Source organism: Corvus cornix, chromosome 6 (assembly GCF_000738735.6).
Source record: "Corvus cornix cornix isolate S_Up_H32 chromosome 6, ASM73873v5, whole genome shotgun sequence".
Lineage (NCBI taxonomy): Eukaryota > Metazoa > Chordata > Aves > Passeriformes > Corvidae > Corvus > Corvus cornix.
In genome coordinates, this window is record NC_046336.1 from 8,042,830 (window position 1) to 8,060,382 (window position 17,553).

At 48.3% G+C, this 17,553-nt stretch overlaps 2 protein-coding genes across 10 annotated transcripts in view; one reads left to right on the top strand and one right to left on the bottom strand.

Annotated features, from left to right (window-relative positions):
* The window catches only part of AFAP1L2 (actin filament associated protein 1 like 2), a 66,149-nt gene extending 63,714 nt beyond the window's left edge, over positions 1-2,435 (top strand). For all 5 annotated transcript variants that reach the window (XM_039553699.1, XM_039553697.1, XM_039553698.1 and 2 more), the window contains one exon: positions 71-2,435. In XM_039553699.1, the coding sequence (XP_039409633.1) occupies positions 71-97 (27 nt within the window). In that variant the 3' untranslated portion in view covers positions 98-2,435. The remainder of the gene's footprint in view (positions 1-70) is intronic.
* The window catches only part of VWA2 (von Willebrand factor A domain containing 2), a 39,384-nt gene continuing 22,626 nt past the window's right edge, over positions 796-17,553 (bottom strand). For 2 of the 5 annotated variants that reach the window (XM_019293541.3, XM_019293549.2), the window contains 9 exons: positions 15,819-16,013; positions 14,903-15,033; positions 14,106-14,238; positions 13,609-13,664; positions 12,662-12,769; positions 11,291-11,872; positions 10,419-10,970; positions 7,353-7,475; positions 6,315-6,622 (listed from right to left, as the gene is read on the bottom strand). In XM_019293541.3, the coding sequence (XP_019149086.2) occupies positions 6,489-6,622; positions 7,353-7,475; positions 10,419-10,970; positions 11,291-11,872; positions 12,662-12,769; positions 13,609-13,664; positions 14,106-14,238; positions 14,903-15,033; positions 15,819-16,013 (2,014 nt within the window). In that variant the 3' untranslated portion in view covers positions 6,315-6,488. Of the gene's footprint in view, positions 881-6,314; positions 6,623-7,352; positions 7,476-10,418; positions 10,971-11,290; positions 11,873-12,661; positions 12,770-13,608; positions 13,665-14,105; positions 14,239-14,902; positions 15,034-15,818; positions 16,014-17,553 lie in introns of those variants that run through there. The other 3 variants (XM_039553696.1, XM_019293544.3, XM_039553695.1) reach the window with 3 other exon arrangements.

Below are 17,553 nucleotides of genomic sequence, written 5' to 3' on the forward strand. Positions count from 1 at the left end.
TGTTGCACTTTATGGCTACTGTGGCTTCCCTGATTTGCATTTCAACTAATTTGCCTTTATTCCTTGGCAGGAATGGGAGAAAAAGGGAGCTAGTTAGAAGCACATTGTTCAGAGATGGACTAAAGACTCGAATTGCCCACGCATGGCCCAGGGGATTCAACCATCTGTCGGTGGAGGTTGGGTGTTCCACACCACCACACACCAAGTGCCTCCTGCACGTCGCGCCAGGGGCTCAGACGCAGCACTGGAGTCAGCAGCTGCTGCTAACGAGTTATCCCAAATGAACTTGCTCTTTCCAGACAAATCCCAATCACGTAGCTAAAACAATAACAACCAGTGGCAATCCTTCCATCAAAGTCCTAACCCAGCTGATGTAAACAAGAATGTTACTGTACATAGGGGTGTTTTGTGTATTTCTACTCTGAAGGTTTATCAATGAGTTATTAAGGTTTCTATATTAGTGACTGTAGTGGATTCAGAAGGGGCCTCTACTATTCCTCAGCCTGGTGGGTTTCAACCTGTCCTGATAAATTGGAGTCAACTAAAGTCTCACCTGTCTTGCTGCCAGTCATCACTCAGCTGCATTTCATCCAGCCTTCAGTCAAGGGCTAGCCCCACATGTGAGCAATGCTTCAAACATGAAGGAGAAGCACACAGCAGCTTGTCCAGGGCATTTTTTATCAGTGTCCTGATGCATTCCAGCATCTCCTACCAGCTGCAGATTTGCTAGAATATTGAGCTACTCACCTTCTCATGCTGTAAGCTGTGTTACAGACTGGCCAGCACCAAGAGCTCTGGGCAAAGAAGATCTGCCAGGCAGATCTGCCAGGCAGATTCAGTTAATTTTCTTGAAGATCTTACTTCACCTCAGGAGTTAGTTCTGGGGGGGAAAAAAAAAAAAAAGAAAAGAAGTCGTATTTGAGGGCTTGCTCAGCTGTTTTATGGGAAAGCTGGATCCCAGTGTATCCTTCAGGGCTTGCCCTTTCCCAAGAGAGGGGAGGTAAAGCTGTCCCCATGCTCCTGCCCCAGCTGTGATGGTGTCTGTTCCTCACAGAGCTGCAGCTGTTGAATGTGCTGAAGATATCCCTGTGCCCTTGAGTCCCTCCACACTGGAGGGCTGAGCAGCCTTCCCTGCAGTAAGGCTGCACTGCCAGGGCTCTGCTGAGCTGCTGGCCACCTTGGTGCTGTCACCCTTATTTCCTAATCATTAATACTGTCTTTGGGCCCTGGCAGTATGGCCCACAAAGCCCACCCCTCTCTATCCTACCCAAGCTTTCTAATGAAAGATGTTGGATATTTGGAACTGCTAAACACAGAGACAGTGAAATTTGAAGGGTGGTAGTGGGTTGGCAGAAATCTATGCACTCCTCTCCTCCCTGTCACCTGCTGACATGGCTGATGGCCTGGAGACACCTCTCCCTGTCTCCTCTGATGGCCCTTCAGCCTCGGAACCCAGGCTCAGTAACTGGGTTGACTCTATGGGGCTGGAGCTGTTTTCCAACCCTACAAAGTTAAAGCAGCACCAGTTCCCTGGACGGGTTGTCCCTGGGGTGCTGTGGCTACACCAGAGCCAGGGTAAAGGCAGACAGGAAAGATGTTGTACTTTCCTCACCCTTGAGAATCTTTGACAGGCCTGAGACCACCATAAAGGGCTGTTCTTTCTTCATGCAAAGGCCAAACAGCCAGTGGGATGAACAGGGCTGTGATGTCCAGGGCTGGTGCTGTCACTGGGGTGAGTGAGAGAATGTGCTGACAAGGGGTTCTGGGCTTGCTTGCCCTCATCACAGAGCCAGGGTGCAACAAAACATTTGGTCAGGGTATCCTGCAAGCAAGAAAGGCAACCTTGCTCCCATTTTTTTTACTCTTTAGTTTCCACTCTGGTGCAGATGGAGGAACTGCTAATCCCAGGCCTCAGGAGCCTCAGCTGTCAGGTTGCCCCTGTGCAAGGTTTTCTACATAGGAAAAATTCATGCAAATAAACAGCTGACTCTTCTGGTTCAGGACCATGGGGACTTCCTTCTCCAGAAGGCCACAGGCTCCATGAAGCTTTTTTTTTGACCCATGATGAGCTGGCAAGAGACCCTCTCTATGCCCTAAATATCCATGTAGTGCTGTGCCCTCACCATACAGCCTGCTGTCATCCTCCAGAAGTTGTCCAGACATTTCACAGTGGTACTGAGACAGCGATGGACAAGAGCAGCTCTGCTTTCCCCTTCACAGCCCAGTCAGCTTCAGTGGTCCTTCTGGGATGTCTCCATGAGGGAATGGTAAACATAGGCAAGTCCTGAACAGCACACTTTCCCCAAACAAGAAATGTTAAACAATGTCCCTGTGTCCCCATTGTTTTCCTAACTCAAGGCATTTCCTTTGTTGTAACTGTGACCTATAAAGTGGCGCTTTAGAGGGTTTTATAATAAAATGTTGAGTATATTATGTTACCAGTGTTTTTCTCAGTAATGGGGCTTGTCCCTGCTCTACTTTCCAGTAGATTTCAAGTACATCAAATACCCAACACCATTAGTTACTACAAATCCTTAGCTATGCAGTCTACAACTGCAAAGAACTATAGCTTAAATAGTAGTGACTGCACTGTCAAGTAAAACAATTTTTGGAGATCTAACCCACTGTAGAACAGCAGTAGCCCCGACAATTTACATGAATACACATAATAAACTGCTGCCGGTATCTCTGTAGCTCAGTCCTCTTGCACAGAACAGCAGTGAAAAACCTTCCACTACCTTCCTCTGGCCACTAGATAGCAACTGTGTACAGGCTTAGTGCCTGCTGTAGTCTCTGAGGGGAAGCTGGAAAGGGAGGAAAAAAGTTATGAAAGAAAACAGTTTGAGGCCTTTACAGAACAGACACCAAAACAAACACATCTGTGAAATATCTCCTGGTGGCTCCACTCCCACAGAAAGCTTGGGGAGGCACTGTAGCTACAGCACGAAGTCCTGGGGAAGGTCCCACTCCCTGGCCTCTCCTATCCCACCCCTTGACACAAGCCTGCCAATGAGCTCCTTAGTGTCCTGTCAGTCTCTGAGCCCAGGAATCCCCAAATAACTCTGGGGGATTGCTTTTGTGCACTGAATGGACAGCAGCAGCAGTTGCTTTTGTCCTTCCCCAGCATTGCTGCCCCATCACCTATAGCTGCTTTAGAACACCCCTGTATCAGCTCCAGCTGATGAAGTTACTGCTTTGTTAGTCATTCCAGTGCGATTCTCACCTGAGCACACTGCAGCCAGGCCACCGGGGGGCCTGAAGTGTCCCAAGCAGAATTCCATATTCTTCTGGAGGGAGATTTCCTGCTACAAACCATTTTCCTTAGCAAGTTTCTCACTTAAGTACCTCCACAGTTCTTGCTTTGGATACACAGAACAACCCCACAACAGCTCCTGGGGGTTCCTGACTAGCACATGATTTTCCACTAAGACAAAAGTGATAGATTTTAAAGGAAAAAAAATTACCTGCTATCCGTGGAGAATTTGGCCTGAATGTTTATGTAAGATGTCTCAGGTATGAATCAAATTAATTTACTTTTACTGCGGAGTAAGATTGCAGGGGTTTTTGAAGCTGAAGAAGCCAGCTGGCTTTACAGGGAGCATCAGCAGACCTCCTGCAGGCTGGCCTCAGCTTTTGGTATGCAGGGAGAATGGCACAGTGGGGTCAAACCCCAGCTTCCCTCTGCAGCCTTTACAATACAGGCACCACACAACATCACTTACCACAAACAGGCATGGTTTTGCTTGCTGAGGGAAGGTAAGACTAAAGGGAGTGAAAATCATGGCACTTACTTAAATCCCATTTTTCTAAAGGAGAAACAGGCTCTCTCTTGAGATCAGCATGTGGCCCAACACCATCCAAGGCTCACCCAGCAATCCTCCAGAGCAAGAGTAATTCACAGCTCCATTACAACAGCCCAGACATCTAGTGACAACCTGGCACGGGCAGCAGCCTCTGAGCTCCTCTGATGCCAGACAGGATTAGTGCTGCCTTTGCAGGGGATCCCTCAGTGCCCATGCCAGCCTCAAATACTGACTCAGCCTTAGGGAATGAGCTCAAATCAGGTAAAGTCTCATTAAATATTTCTGATTGAATCAAAGCAAGTCTTTGAGAGTGAATTTAATAAGGGAACATGTCAGAGACCCCAGCCACTTACCTATTCACGCTTTTTTAATTAAAATTTACAAGAGAAAGGGCCTAGAAACTAGCCAGGATTGTCAACACAAATTTTTAGAAAGAAAACAGCTCCAAAAACTGCTCAGCAGTGTCCTCCTTGCCTGTGGGATCAGCAGGTCTCTTCAAGACCATATATCCTAATTATCAGCCTGGCTTTTCCCATCCCCTCCCAATGCCCCACAATCTTATTACCTTGCAGAGTGCTTTGTCCCATACAAAAGGAGAGCTGGTGGGTGCTGCTGCTGCCAGAAAATGTCTGAGCATCTACCCAAGGCTTCAGGAACCACCTACTTTCAGGAGGAGTGTCAGGAGGAAGGTCACAGTCACAACACATGTAGATCCCTGACCATGTGGGGATCCCTGGGGCACTCTGGGCACTGAGCCCTCAGCCAGGCATACTCAGAGCCCAAAAACTGGGTTTAGAAACCAGCTTTCCTGAGCTGCTCCATGAGTTTCCAATCTCTCACATCATTTCTACTTGAGAAACTGATGCACAGAGATAGATTCGTCCTGTCCAGTGTTAAAATGTCTCCAGCATGAGATTTTGCAGTCTGTGCTTCCCAAAAACCACAGAGATATCTGTGTACCTGTGGTGCTTAAAACCAGCAGGATGGTAAAAATGCAGGGTTTCCCCAGCTCAGGACCCAGGCAAGCCTGCTTCATCCCCCATACAACCCGTGCATGCTAAACACTTACTTAATACCTGTGCATTAAAACAAAGAGCTCACAAAGATTACACCAGATGGCATTTGCTGCAAGGCAAAGTGCTCAGCAGCAGTATTGTACAAACTATCCTGCAAACAGCACAAGGAAAAGGCTTTAAGCACTTGTAGAAGGCCAGGAAAGCATGTCCCAGCTCCAGAGCTGCATGCCAGGCAATGTAAATACACTGCTGTTTGAGAGGATAGACTGATCCCTGTGAGGAGTGAGCTAATGATGCTGTTAGGCAAACGATGGAACAGAAAACCCCAGGGAGCTGCAGACCCACCAGGGCAGTGGGGTGAGATTGGGGGGGGGGGTCCCTCGGACCCTTCACACAAACGAGGATGCACAAGGAGGATGCACAAGGAGGTCAGGGAGACTTTTGAGAGCAGTCTGGCTGGAATCCAGCCAGCTCCACAGGCACTTCTGCACCATACCACGAACCACGTCTTTGGTGTGAGTCTGATCAAGCCCACTCTCCCCACATGAAGAGAAGACTGGCAGGTTAATAGCAGAGGCAATGCTGAGCTACAGCCATGCTGAAATAACATTAATAGATTAGTTTCCCTTTGTATCCCAAATGTCAGCCCTTCAACTAAGCCTCTATTCTGCTGTGCCTTAGGACACAGACAATCTACCAAAGTGACAGGGACAAGAAAGGAGAATTTCCTCTTTCTCCCAGCCTGGTTTCTCCCACAAGGCACAACAGTGCTTCTCCTGTCTCAGTGCCAGCTTTCATCCCTGAGAGTGCTTTCAGACCATTCTTCTTTTGACAACAAACCTGCTGAGCAATTTGTGTCTCTCTTTGTCCATCCAATGTTACTATTCAAACTCGGGGCCAGGACATCTGGGTAGAGGGATTTTTCTTCTTCTGGGAACAATAGACACTATTCTCACGAGCACTGGCAGTCACAGTTAATATCTCTGCCTTGACTCTGTGCAGACCTGATTGCACTCTCCTGAGGTGACAGACACCATGGGAAAGTCAGCAGAGAACAATCCAACGCTGGGAACCATGGGCGCTGGGGGAGCAGTTACGTAAATTTTACAGGTTTGTGGGCGAAGTGATCTAGTGATGCAGGGAGGCTGATGCTCCAAAGGATGTGGCCAAACTGTCTCTGGAGATATGTGAACCATCACAGCCCAATAAATTCAGAGAAGAAAGCAGCATGGACAACATATGAAACAGAATAGAGGCTTGTAATCAGTTCTCCTTCCTCTTCCTCTGTCTTCCTGCATGTAACAAGCCATTCACTCCAGCACCTGGCTGCAAGTGCATTCTCTGTGTTATACCCCTTCAGCAGGAGCTCCAGAATTGCTCAGACTTCTACATATTTTTTTGCTATCTCGAAGATCTCTCAAAATCTGTTAAAAAAAACCCCAAAACAATCACACGACCTTAAGACCCGGATGAGGAATGCAAAATGCCAGAAAGAAATACTTAAACACAAGTATTTACTTCAATTATAAAAGAAAGAGAGCACTGGGAAGCCCAGTTTGTGCAATACAGGAACTGGGAATAGCCTCAACACAGTCCCTGTGCTGGACAATGCCTGTGAGTGGCAGAAAGTGTTCCTGGACAGAGAACTGGAGCCCTCGGCACATCTGTGTCAGTGCCTCTGATCCATTTGCCTTTTGCTGTGCTGGAGGGCTCTGGAGAAGTGCTGCAAACCCCTTGGACTCCACTTCACATGGGAATGCAGAGGAAGGGCTGGAGATCTCGGAGCGTCACCCCGGAGAACTCCTGTTGCAGAAGACAAGCACAGATGTGGGATGGGGGCTTTAGGACCAAGGGATAAGGTCACACTCAGTCCACAACAACCAAACAAGCATTCCCCTAGCCTTAGCTGACAGATATTAGAGGCCACTGGAAGTCAGAATTTCTGGGTTCAGGTAAAAAGCAAAATACTGGGCAAGGGGAAAACCCACTTAAGTTGAGAACTTCATGCTATGGGCACAGGACCAGAGACTCCCCCACCCCTCTAGAGAGCCAGAGACTCCCCACCTCCTGGCCATTGCTCCCCTGCTGAACAGAAGGAAGGCAATGGGGAAGCTTTTACACCATGAACAGCACTGAAAGTAATAGGGAGGGGGTCCAACAGAAACAGCTCCCTCCCATTGAAAGGGAGTCAAGTCTTTTCACCTGGGGAGCCTAGGAAAGATTCTTTCTTGTAGCAGGGCAGAGGGAAAAGGGGAACAGAACAGAGTGGAAGGCTACCAAAATTATTAGATCTTCTTGAGGTCCCCTCACAGTCAACTCACTTAGTGGATGTGTAAAAATGCACAGCTTCTTGAGAGAAGCCCTTGCTCCCCTCAGCACCCCAAACCTCTCCACTTTCCATAAGATAGAGACCACCTCAGGACCAAGACCTGGCCACCCAACAGCTGTCCAAGAGTTACAGCCACTTCTGTGCTTCAGGGAGAGGTGGAGATGTGGGATCAGTTCGGAGGGGCTGCTGCCAGCTGATCCTTACTGGTCTCGCAGTGGGGTCCTTCCCAGCCGTGGCACTCGCAGCGGTAGCTCCCTGGCCCAAGGATGCACACGCCCTGGTTCATGCACGGGTTGGGCTTGCACAGGTTCACGGGGCTTCTTGCTTCTGCAACAGACATAAGCAGAGGAGTAGGCTCAGGCATCTCTGGAGTGTTACTAGCTAGGACCCACATCCATCAGGAATGCTGCAAAACATGATATCAAGGGCTAATGGGACTGGAAAAACATTAACATGGCAGAGGGTGCAAGCCACAACCCTGTCTTGACACTTTAACCTAGAGAGCAGAATGGCTTTGCTAGGTGTCCTAATCTGGAGGAGAATATTCCTAGTAAAGTCTAAAAGAGTGACATCATGATAGGCTGCATACCACAGAAAAGCAAAATGGAGCATCTTCAGAGCTGTGAGCACCCCCAAACTCCCCACATCCAGACATGGACAACACAGAGCAAGACACATGCCCTGCTCTAACAAGTTCACAATCCCAAATGCCACTGAAGTTCAAACCTCACTTTGCCCCAGAGAGGACAAAAGTTTCCACTAGAAAGGAATAAGGAGAAGTTGCCAGCTGGGAAGCGAGGATGGCATGAATGGAAAACAACACAGGGAAATTTCTGGGCTTCTTTTCTAGGAGGTTTGAGAGCAGCCTGCAAGCACAGCCCAAGCTATTAGCCCTGTTGTTATGAAGTATGTGACAGCTTTCCCAACCCTCTCAACACAACAGAGCCCAGCTGTCAGCAGGGCTGGCAGTGTTCCATGCTGCCTTGCTGCCAATACATTAGGTTAAGTAGCAGCATCCCAGAGGGATTTGCTTCCAGTCTGCTGGCAACACCACTGCAGTGTTGGTGAGGGTGTGAAATTCCTCTGCTCAACAGCTACATGGTGCAGAGCTGCTTGCCTTAGTCTTTGCTCCAGGGTAGAAAAAACACAGAAAGAATAGGAAAAGGAGAAGAAGAAAGAATACAAATACCATCCCCTACCTGTCAGGCAGCTTTCTACAGCTTAACACACACTGTGCTCATTCTCACTGTACAGATATGTGCACATCAAGTCTCAACCTACACCTAACACTGGCAAAATTATAATTGAATTTTTTCTTGGACAGTCCTAGATCTGAGACATCTCAATCTTTAGCTCCGGTGGATTTTATAGGGAACCCAGCTGGGGTCAGAAACGTTTTTGTCATCATGGGACTTCTGAGATGGGGTCCTGCCTGATAGTGTATCCCCCCCCCAGGGTGGACACTTCCACTTTCATTGGGCTGGAAGAGCCACTGGCAATGAAAGCTGGATCTCTTGGACACACTGCTCATCTCCCAGGTGCTGCTGTTCCCCAGGGAGCTGCTCCATGGTGCTCTGCTCTACAGGTCATGTGTCCACCACATCCCTCCAGGGCTGCTCCACAGCATAACCTCACAGTCCCTGCTTTGGGGAATCATTTCTCTGAATTCAAGCCTGCTGTTAACATACCTTAAACAAGGTTCTTGCACTTTGATGATCCCAATAACTTGTATTTCTATTAATCAGATTCATATCTATTTAACGCTTGGGATCTTTTCTCCTAAACCCTGGGTCCTTTTTTTCTGTACTCTTTTCAGCTGAGCCTCAGAATTAATACCATATTCCAGGTACCTAGAGGCAGGGTCTGTTTCTCATGAGTTATATATTTTTTGAAGTCCTTTCACAGACAATGATTCTGTTATTAAGCCTCGGACTTGGGAGTAGAAGACTGAGTGAAGGGCTTATCTTTACATCGCCCTTGGTCCCAGCCTATCTAGTACAAGCTGTGATTACCTGCACATGAAACGAAAGCAGCAATTCAGTCTCAGGAAATGGTATGTTATTACCCTGACTCCTTGAACCTTGCTGTCTCTTCCCCTTCACCCCTGGCATTTTAGCTAATTTCAAGGTACAGTACATTGTTTTTGTAATAACACAGCTGAAAGTACCACTGCAACAGAAACACGCTGAAAAGCTCCAGGTAGAAACCATCTGCAGAGCCTGCCAGGAGAGGGGCTCCTCACCCCAAAGAGATGATGCTATAGCTCTTTCTAAGCCTGAAGGAGACACGGGCATGCCCAGAGATGAAAAGGACCTCTGTGCTGAAGCTCAAACATGCTTCTCCGTTTGATTTTACAAACATGTTAAAACATAATAAAAGCAAATAGCTAGATGTTAAACTTAGGCTATTTTGAATGAGAAAACAAGGCATTGTATTTTAACTAGGAGCACTTTCACCACCACTGTCTGCAAACTAGGGCTGCTGTCCTTTTTGAAAAGCTGATTTCCATAAAATACAGGCACTCACATTCAGGACTCTAAGTTTCAAAGAAAGTGCACCTTTATTTTTAGCCTCTCACAAATGCAAGTTTTATAGGAATATTTGAAATTCTTCCTTCCACTTTGAAGATAAGGATTTGGTTCTACAAACAAGATTAATCACAATTTGTCTGAAGGCCTAGTTTAACAGTCTGAAGGCTTCAAAATTGACAGATTCTGTTTTTAAGATTAAATACAGTGCAACACAAATAAAATCTCAAAAGCCTACATGATAACTGCAGTAGTGGGATATTAAGGAGGAACGGGAATGATGAGGTTGTAGACTCACCACTTTACAAACACCTGGTCACAAACCTGTTGAACAAGAGAGCAGAGACCTCACTCAGGGACCAGCACAAAAAAGGGACCCATTAAGCCCCCCCCCAGCAACACTGCAGGGGTACAGTAACACACAGCAAATTCTACAGATATAAAATAACATCAGAAAAAGAGCAAACTTCTTTTTCTTCCAGAGAAAGCAGAACCTAGACCTAGCAGGACTGGAAAGAGCCAGTCACACTATGCCCACTCTCACGCACTGGACTGAATCTTAGGGAAGTTGGTTACTATTCCTCTAGGATTGCTTTGGACAGTCATCAGATCTCTGTGTCATAGTTTCCCCATCTGTAAAAGGTAAAAGACAGTATCGAGTTCAGTCAGTACAACATCAGAAAACCTACAACAGCAGCAGCTGGTGGCACTGACAGAGAGAGTGGACTGGAGGCTCTCCTACCTTCACAGATCCTTTCGATGATAAGCCCTTGGTAATACTGCAGGTCTTCATAGGAGGAGATGTGGACCAGATAGCTGGGAGACCCAGCAACTCTCAGCAGCGTGTCCCTCTCTGCATCCCCAACAACAACCACAAACACTAAGATGCCGTTGTGCCTCAGCTGCTGAGCTGGGGCAGCTGCATCCTGCATGCCACCTCCATTGGTGAGCAGCACCACCACCTTGTTGACACCAGGTCTTGCTCCCTTCTGCACGGTCATTACATCACTGTAAACATGGAGCAAGGCACTTCCAGCAGAGGCTGAGTCCCCAAGGAAAGGCACCTGGTCGATGGCCTGGACAACAGCAGAGTTGCTTGTGTGGGTGTCCAAAGCAAACACAGTGTGAGCTTTGCTGCCATAGATCACCAGCGCAATTTGGGTGACATCCCGGTCGATGACGAAGTGCAAACAGCTGCTCCTGACAAAGCGCCTCAGATGCAGAAAGTTCTCCAGGCCAACTCCAGACGAGGCATCCACAGCAAATGCCAAGTCAAGAGACTGGGCCTGGCAGCCTGTGGAAAGGAGCACAAATATGGTATCTCTCAGAACATGCATCTACTCCTTTCTGACTGAAAAACAGCAGTGGGAGGAAATCGTGGGCAAAATTCAACACTGGTGATCACCAACTTTGAAGGGTGATCTGTGTCCCTTTCACAGTCATAGGCAGAGATTCATCACAAAAATCACTCACGGAAGGTTAGTCCCTGGATCTGTGACTAAAACCAAAACAAGGACATTCATCCTTCTGTCCTTCCCTCCTCCCTGATGAAATTCAGGACACCTCTGCATGGTTTTGCAGACTTGTTCCACAATGCCCCTGCCACGCTTTTACCTTCAGGACTGCCCACACTGCAGATTTTTCTCTGCAGCTCTGGGATCCTGTTGAACAGGTCCTGGGGGTCGGAGTAGACAATGGTCTGCTGTGGATTGCCAGTCACTGTGGTCAGCTCTGCTCTCATGAAGCTGTTGCCTACGCCGATCAAGAACAGATTTTGGTCCTTTGCGTACTTAGCGGCTTCTGCCACCGAATCCTGGGACTTGGAGTCAGTGAGCAGGACAACCACACGTGGGAGATCATCCTGCACATCTGCAAAGACTGGGGTACTCCTAAAACTGTGCTGTGCAATGTGTTGCAGGGCTCTGCCTGTCAGGGTTCTTCCTCCACTGAAATTCAAGGCATCAATACTCTTCATGAGACTGAATGCATCCTTGTGTTGGCCCAGTTCGATGGGTATCTTGACATCATCATCGTACAGGGCCACCCCCACACTCATTGGCGAGTCCTGGCCCACCATGGCTTGAAGGAATCTCTTGAGGAAGGCCTTGAAGCGCAGGAACCCTTCCAGTGTGACCCCTGCTGAGCTGTCCATGAGAAAAAGGAGATCCACACCACACTCAAGGCTCAGCTTTGCTGCTGGAAAGGGAGAAGGCGATTAGTCATTTGCAGGGCAATCCCTGCAGGGGCCTGCTGGAAGCGTTGTGGAGAGGGGACATTGTGTCCAGTAACCCAAGCATTTTGCCACTCACATCATGAGTTGGAGGACAAATGTGCCAGGAGCAGGCTTTGCTTCGGTTGGATGCCATATAAGCCTTTAGAGACAGGAAATATCTATGGGAATTCATGAACTTTAGGATGGCAAACTTCAAATCAGAAATGGCAACTCCACCCTCTTAGTGCTGTGGGCAAAACACTCTGAATGACACAACGACAGATTGGAGAGAGAGTCCAAGCACCAGACCCTCACCTATGACACCCTGAGATGCTTCGAAGTGGGAGCCTTGGTCCTGGGGAATGTAAGTACAAGGTGCTTTCTAATGATCAGGAGTTTTTGGCTTTTTTTACACTGAACCCCCAAAACCAGGAGCTCCTGCTGGACCCATGTGTGCAGGGAGGGGACCAACAGACACATCCATGTCTCTCCCAGTGTCTCTGTTCTCCTGATCACATGGCAGCTGCATTTAGACACAAAGGCAGCCATGCCAGGGTGAGACTGTCAATATTGGTTCTCTCCGTACCCACATGGTGTCTGAACAGCAGGACCCAGTCACTGGGCCTGACACAGTTGGGATCAGCATGAGAATGAACTCGGCCTGCCTTCTGGAGAAAAGCCCAACCCCAGGTGTCCCCATGGTGGCACAAAGGGCACCACGAAGGCAGGACTCGGCCGAGAGGGAAGGAGACAGAGCACACGTTCACACCTACCACAGTGGACGTCTGCTGCGTACCCCAGCACGCAGAGGCAGTGGTATCTGTCCAGTCCCTCTGGGACACACGTGCCACCATTCTGGCATGGCTGGGAGTCACAAGGGTCTAAACAGGACAGGGGAGAGAGACAGGGAGTCAGCAGGGAGCCTGCCCCTCCCCATCCTCTGCCAGTGTGAGCATCGCCATTAGTGGAAAAAGGGTCACAGCTCTGCTCCTCTTGCTACAAGTTTGAACTAACACAGCGCCATGTGTACTCTCACCTCCATGGCAATTTCCTTTTGGGATGGGTCTCCAGCAGGCTACAGCAAGAAAGCAAACCAGACTGTGACTTCATTTGATTTGGAACAATGCCAGTGACACCATATTCGTATAAACAGAGAAATGCTAAAGGTCCTGTGCCCTGCCAGATTTACAGCAGCAATGAAGGGGTCAGGGTCTGGTCTGCTGCTTAGACAGTGTTGTACTGATAAAGAAAATAAAGCTGCTGTCACCTGAACTTGCAAAAAGGACTGAAGGACCACAGCTATTTCAACAGCCAAAAAATAGGCTGGTGATCATCATGTGTCAGGCTCCCTGCTAACCTGATGCTGCTTATGGTACCAAGTGTATGACTGGAGGCATCACTGCGTGCTCCTCTGGCTGGAGAACACTGACTCCCTGCAGGCACTGGGAAACAGTGCAAGACTCTGCCCCCGGGACATGAACAGCCAAGGATTCACCAGCTCCTCAAGTGGAGGAGAAATTACTGGGAGACATTTTAATCCAAAAGAACTCTGGTCATAGATACCCATGAGAAACAAAAAAATTGATTAAATATCTACTGACCACTGTCTCTCACTCAGAACAAAATTTTTGAGAAGTGAAAGCAAACACCTGTCTTTTTGTTCTTTAGTTATTACCTCTCCTGCTTCATAAATTAAAATTTTGGAAAAGCAAACTCCCACCTGGACATACAGTTCGGAAGCACCTGGATGGGTGTTTTATCAAGACTCGCTTCCACCTGAAACAGGAATTTAAATATAAATATTAACAAGGTGCCTTTAAGGTTGACCTTACTGTGTTTTCAATGGAACAAATTTTCCTTTGAAAACACAGGTTTTCAAAACAAGTATTTAAAAAAAAAGTCCATTCTAAATGAGGTGGCAAAAGGAAAAACATAATTGCATCAAATCTACCATTTTGATTTTGAATTCAGCTGTAATCTTTACATTTAAAGATTATGGATGCATTTTTAAGACTCAAAAAAATTATTTTGTTTGCTTGCTTCTCAGATCAGCCAATGATCAGAGCAGAGACTCTTCCTAGGACTAGAGACCATGCTTGCATCAGTCTTCTGAGGGATCTTCATCCCAGTAACAGTCAAGGTCAGATAAAAGCCTCATTACTGTATTTCTTATCTCTCAGCCCCATGCATTTTTAGAGATGTGGGTGTCCAGCTTACCTGATGAAAGGGCACAGTGAAGCCTGCACTGCATTGGGCTGCTTTGAGCCTTTCCAACACACATAGTTGCCAGCCAGTTCTTTCACAGTTTCCAGGGTCCTTCGTTCACAAGGGTGGGACTCAACTTTGCAGCCTGTAGCAAAGTAAAAGGCAAACTTGCATCATTTTCCTGAAAATACAAAGGCTGTGAGAGCAGACAGCCATTTTCAACTACCTGACAACAACAGACTGGGCAGAGCTTCCAACAGCCTCCATGAGACCCCAGAGGAGAAATTTCCCAGTGAAAATCTCACCAGCCTACTCTACTTTCCAGGGAGCTAAATATTCAGCCTCCTCTGATTTGCTACAAACCTCGTACTGCTGAGTTCACGGTTCAATGACAGCTTTTCAGCCTCTTTGGTGCCTTTATCATTCATGTGTTTGATGTTCTGCTACCTCTGGAGCAGTCTAGTTCTATCCTTTATAACTCCTGCAAGCCCCAGGTGCCTGCCCTTAACACACAGCCAAGTCCATTAGAAAATTTAACACAACTGCGTTTAGCCCTCTATCCCCTGTCACATGAGCAAAAGCCAGTACTCCCACTTTCAGAGGAGAACTAGGATGCAGAAAGATTTAGGATTCTGCAGCTTGGAGGCATTTGGAGAGCATGCCATCCAGTTTGGGCACCAGAAGCAGGTTGCCTCGAAGTGCACCACCTGCTAATTCCTGTATGCTTCCTGACACTGCCCTATCTTCCTCACTCAGTGCCATGGTCCAAGCTAAAAGCATGGGCACGGAGGTGGGGCCAGCAGGGTCACCTGGAGCAGTGGCAGTGCAGACAGGGTCACTCAAGGTGCTGTACAGGCCGTTGGCAGCATCATCAGCATCTCCAGCAAAGAGCAGGTGCCGCTCAGGGGGCTCACTGGCCAGCACATGCAGCTCCTCCCACCTGCCAAGCAAGGGACAGGTCAGCTGCTCAGTCTCCCCCACAAAGAATTAAGAATCAAAACCAACCCTGTGCAACAAATAGAGAGTTGATGCAAAACCATGGCACTCTTCAGTTTCCAAAATCCTGGCATGTTTAGTCTCAGGCAGTAGCGTAGCTCTACTCAGTGGAAGTTTCCTTTATCAACTCTAGTGCTCCTCCTACATCAGCCACCAAGTCAGTGTTTCCTCCATGCCTGTATTGCCCTGCAAACTCCCTTTTGTCATGGTTTAAGTTTGGTATTCCCAAATTTAGTGGTCTCACTGAAACCAGGTCTACACTTGCTTCCCCTCTAACCTCCAGCTGGAAACACGAAAGGCAAAGATCATGGATTGAGGTAAGAACAATTTTTGAGAACAGAAATGAGATGAGAAATCAAACAGTAACAGCAGCAATAACAATATTAATAACAAAAGGTGTAAGACAAAATCAATTTACTTGGAAAGTTTGTCTCAATACCGACTGTTTTGTCCACCACCCTTCCTCTCTCTGAAGGGAGAGAGTCCTTTTCCCCTGCCCCTGGCAATGACAAAATGGTATGGATTATCTCCTAGACACACCTACAACCACACCCGCCCCCCCAGCTACAGAAAAAAAAAAAAAAAATTACTCTGTACTCTGCTCTGGCAAAAACTAGGACACCTTTTCTCTTTCCAAAATTCGTATCTAGCCCAAGATGACCCATCACTCACCAGGACTTGCCATTTGGCTAGCTGGGTGTCTACTTCCCACTCTGGAGAGTTTCCTACCTTGGAAACTTGATTCCCACTGCAAAAACTATGATGTGTCTTTCCTTCACCTGCATTGCAGGCATTGCAGTGCTGCCCTGGGACTTTCCATCTGAAATGATGATCAGGACTTCAGGGACACTTGAGTTTCTGCCACCAGGGAAACCCTTATGAAGAATGTACTTCAGAGCCTGACCTGTCTCTGTGCTCCCACCTCTAGAAAGCAAGGAGATATAATCAGAAAAGAAAAAAATCAGAATTTCTCCCCTGCTACTGAATTTACCATTGGGTTTCAAATTTTTACCCTCTGGTAATGGGAAATGAAGCCTATTTCTGCTTGTCGCCACACAACTTATCCATGGGGATGTCTAATCCTGTCATTCTTCTCATCTTCCTACCCACAGTTCCCATCTATTCACCCTGACCTCCCTCCTCTCAAACCCAGAGTGGTCTCCAAGAGACTTCCAACATACAGTGGAGTGTTTCTGCAATTGGTGCAGTATTACAGCTGGTGATGGGTCAGTAGCTCTGACCGAGGAAGAGGTGACCAGTCCGGAGAAATGGTCCCAAAAGGAATCACCTTCCCAAGGTCCAGTGTCTTCCCTCAGCTGCTGGCTAGGAGGGCCCGTGCAGAAGCTGTCAGCTCTTTAGTGATTATCAGCTTGTGATTTCAGCTCAGCTCTGCAGGGCAGTCTCCAGGCCATACCAGAGAGAGACGAGAGGCCCGTGTAGCTGTTCCACACGAAGTAGATTTTATTGGTCCAGCGAAGGGGAGCCAGGGATGAGAGCTCTCTGTCTCACAGGGGCAGAGGGCTAGCTTTTACAGGGATACGGGGGGTGGGTGCCAGAGGGTAAAGGCCAATGGGTTACAAAGGATCTGCATAGGGTCACCCAGAGAATTCTGGGTCTGTCTTTTCTCACCATGAGCAAAAGGTTAGCTGCCTTCCACGGGAGTCCTGCTGGGAGATTGTTCCATCTCCTTATCTCAGCAGACATCCCTCCAGGGCAGTGGCTGGGCATACCCCAAAGTGCAGTAACCAGAACTCTTGGTATATTTGAAATTTATTCCCAGCTTTGACAAATGTCTCTATAGCTTCTGTTTTCCATCTGGAAATCGTGCTCATTGTAGCTGTCAAAGGGGTGCCAGGTGTGGCCCTTTGTGACACAGGCGCCTTGTGTCAGGGCCCTGGATGATGCGGGACATTGTGGTGCCCAGAGGCCCTTGTGACACGGTGGAGCCCCGCCCTGCCCTGCCAGGGGGTATCCAAGGGGCGCGGAGCCCTGGGGAGCCCAGTCCCGCCAGAGCCGCTCTCGCAGGAGGAAGCAGCTCCCGGGATCCCTGTGCGCCGCACGACGTCAGACGTGAAGGAGGACAAGGTGAACCCCAACTCACAGCACCCCAGCCCCTTGCCCGGCTGGCTGCAAGACCAGGCCCTCAGTGGGCAGTGGCTGGGGGCAGGCGCGGCTCAGGCCTGCCCCTGTCGGACACTGAGGAGGAGGGGGCCTTTGTCAACATGGACAAAGACTGGGAATACGAAGAGCTTTCCCAGTGGGGAGACATTAGCGGCCAAGAACTTTGCCTCTGGGAAGAAGTGACAATCCAAGAGTTTTACCAAGGGCAAGAAGAAGTGACGACCAGGAAGTTTCTCCATGGGGAGTTGTGACACACAAGAGTTGCATCAGAGGGAGGTAGGTGTGAAAGTCCAGTGGGGGCATGGCACACAGCAAGAGCTGTACAACTGGGAAGAAAGCCTGA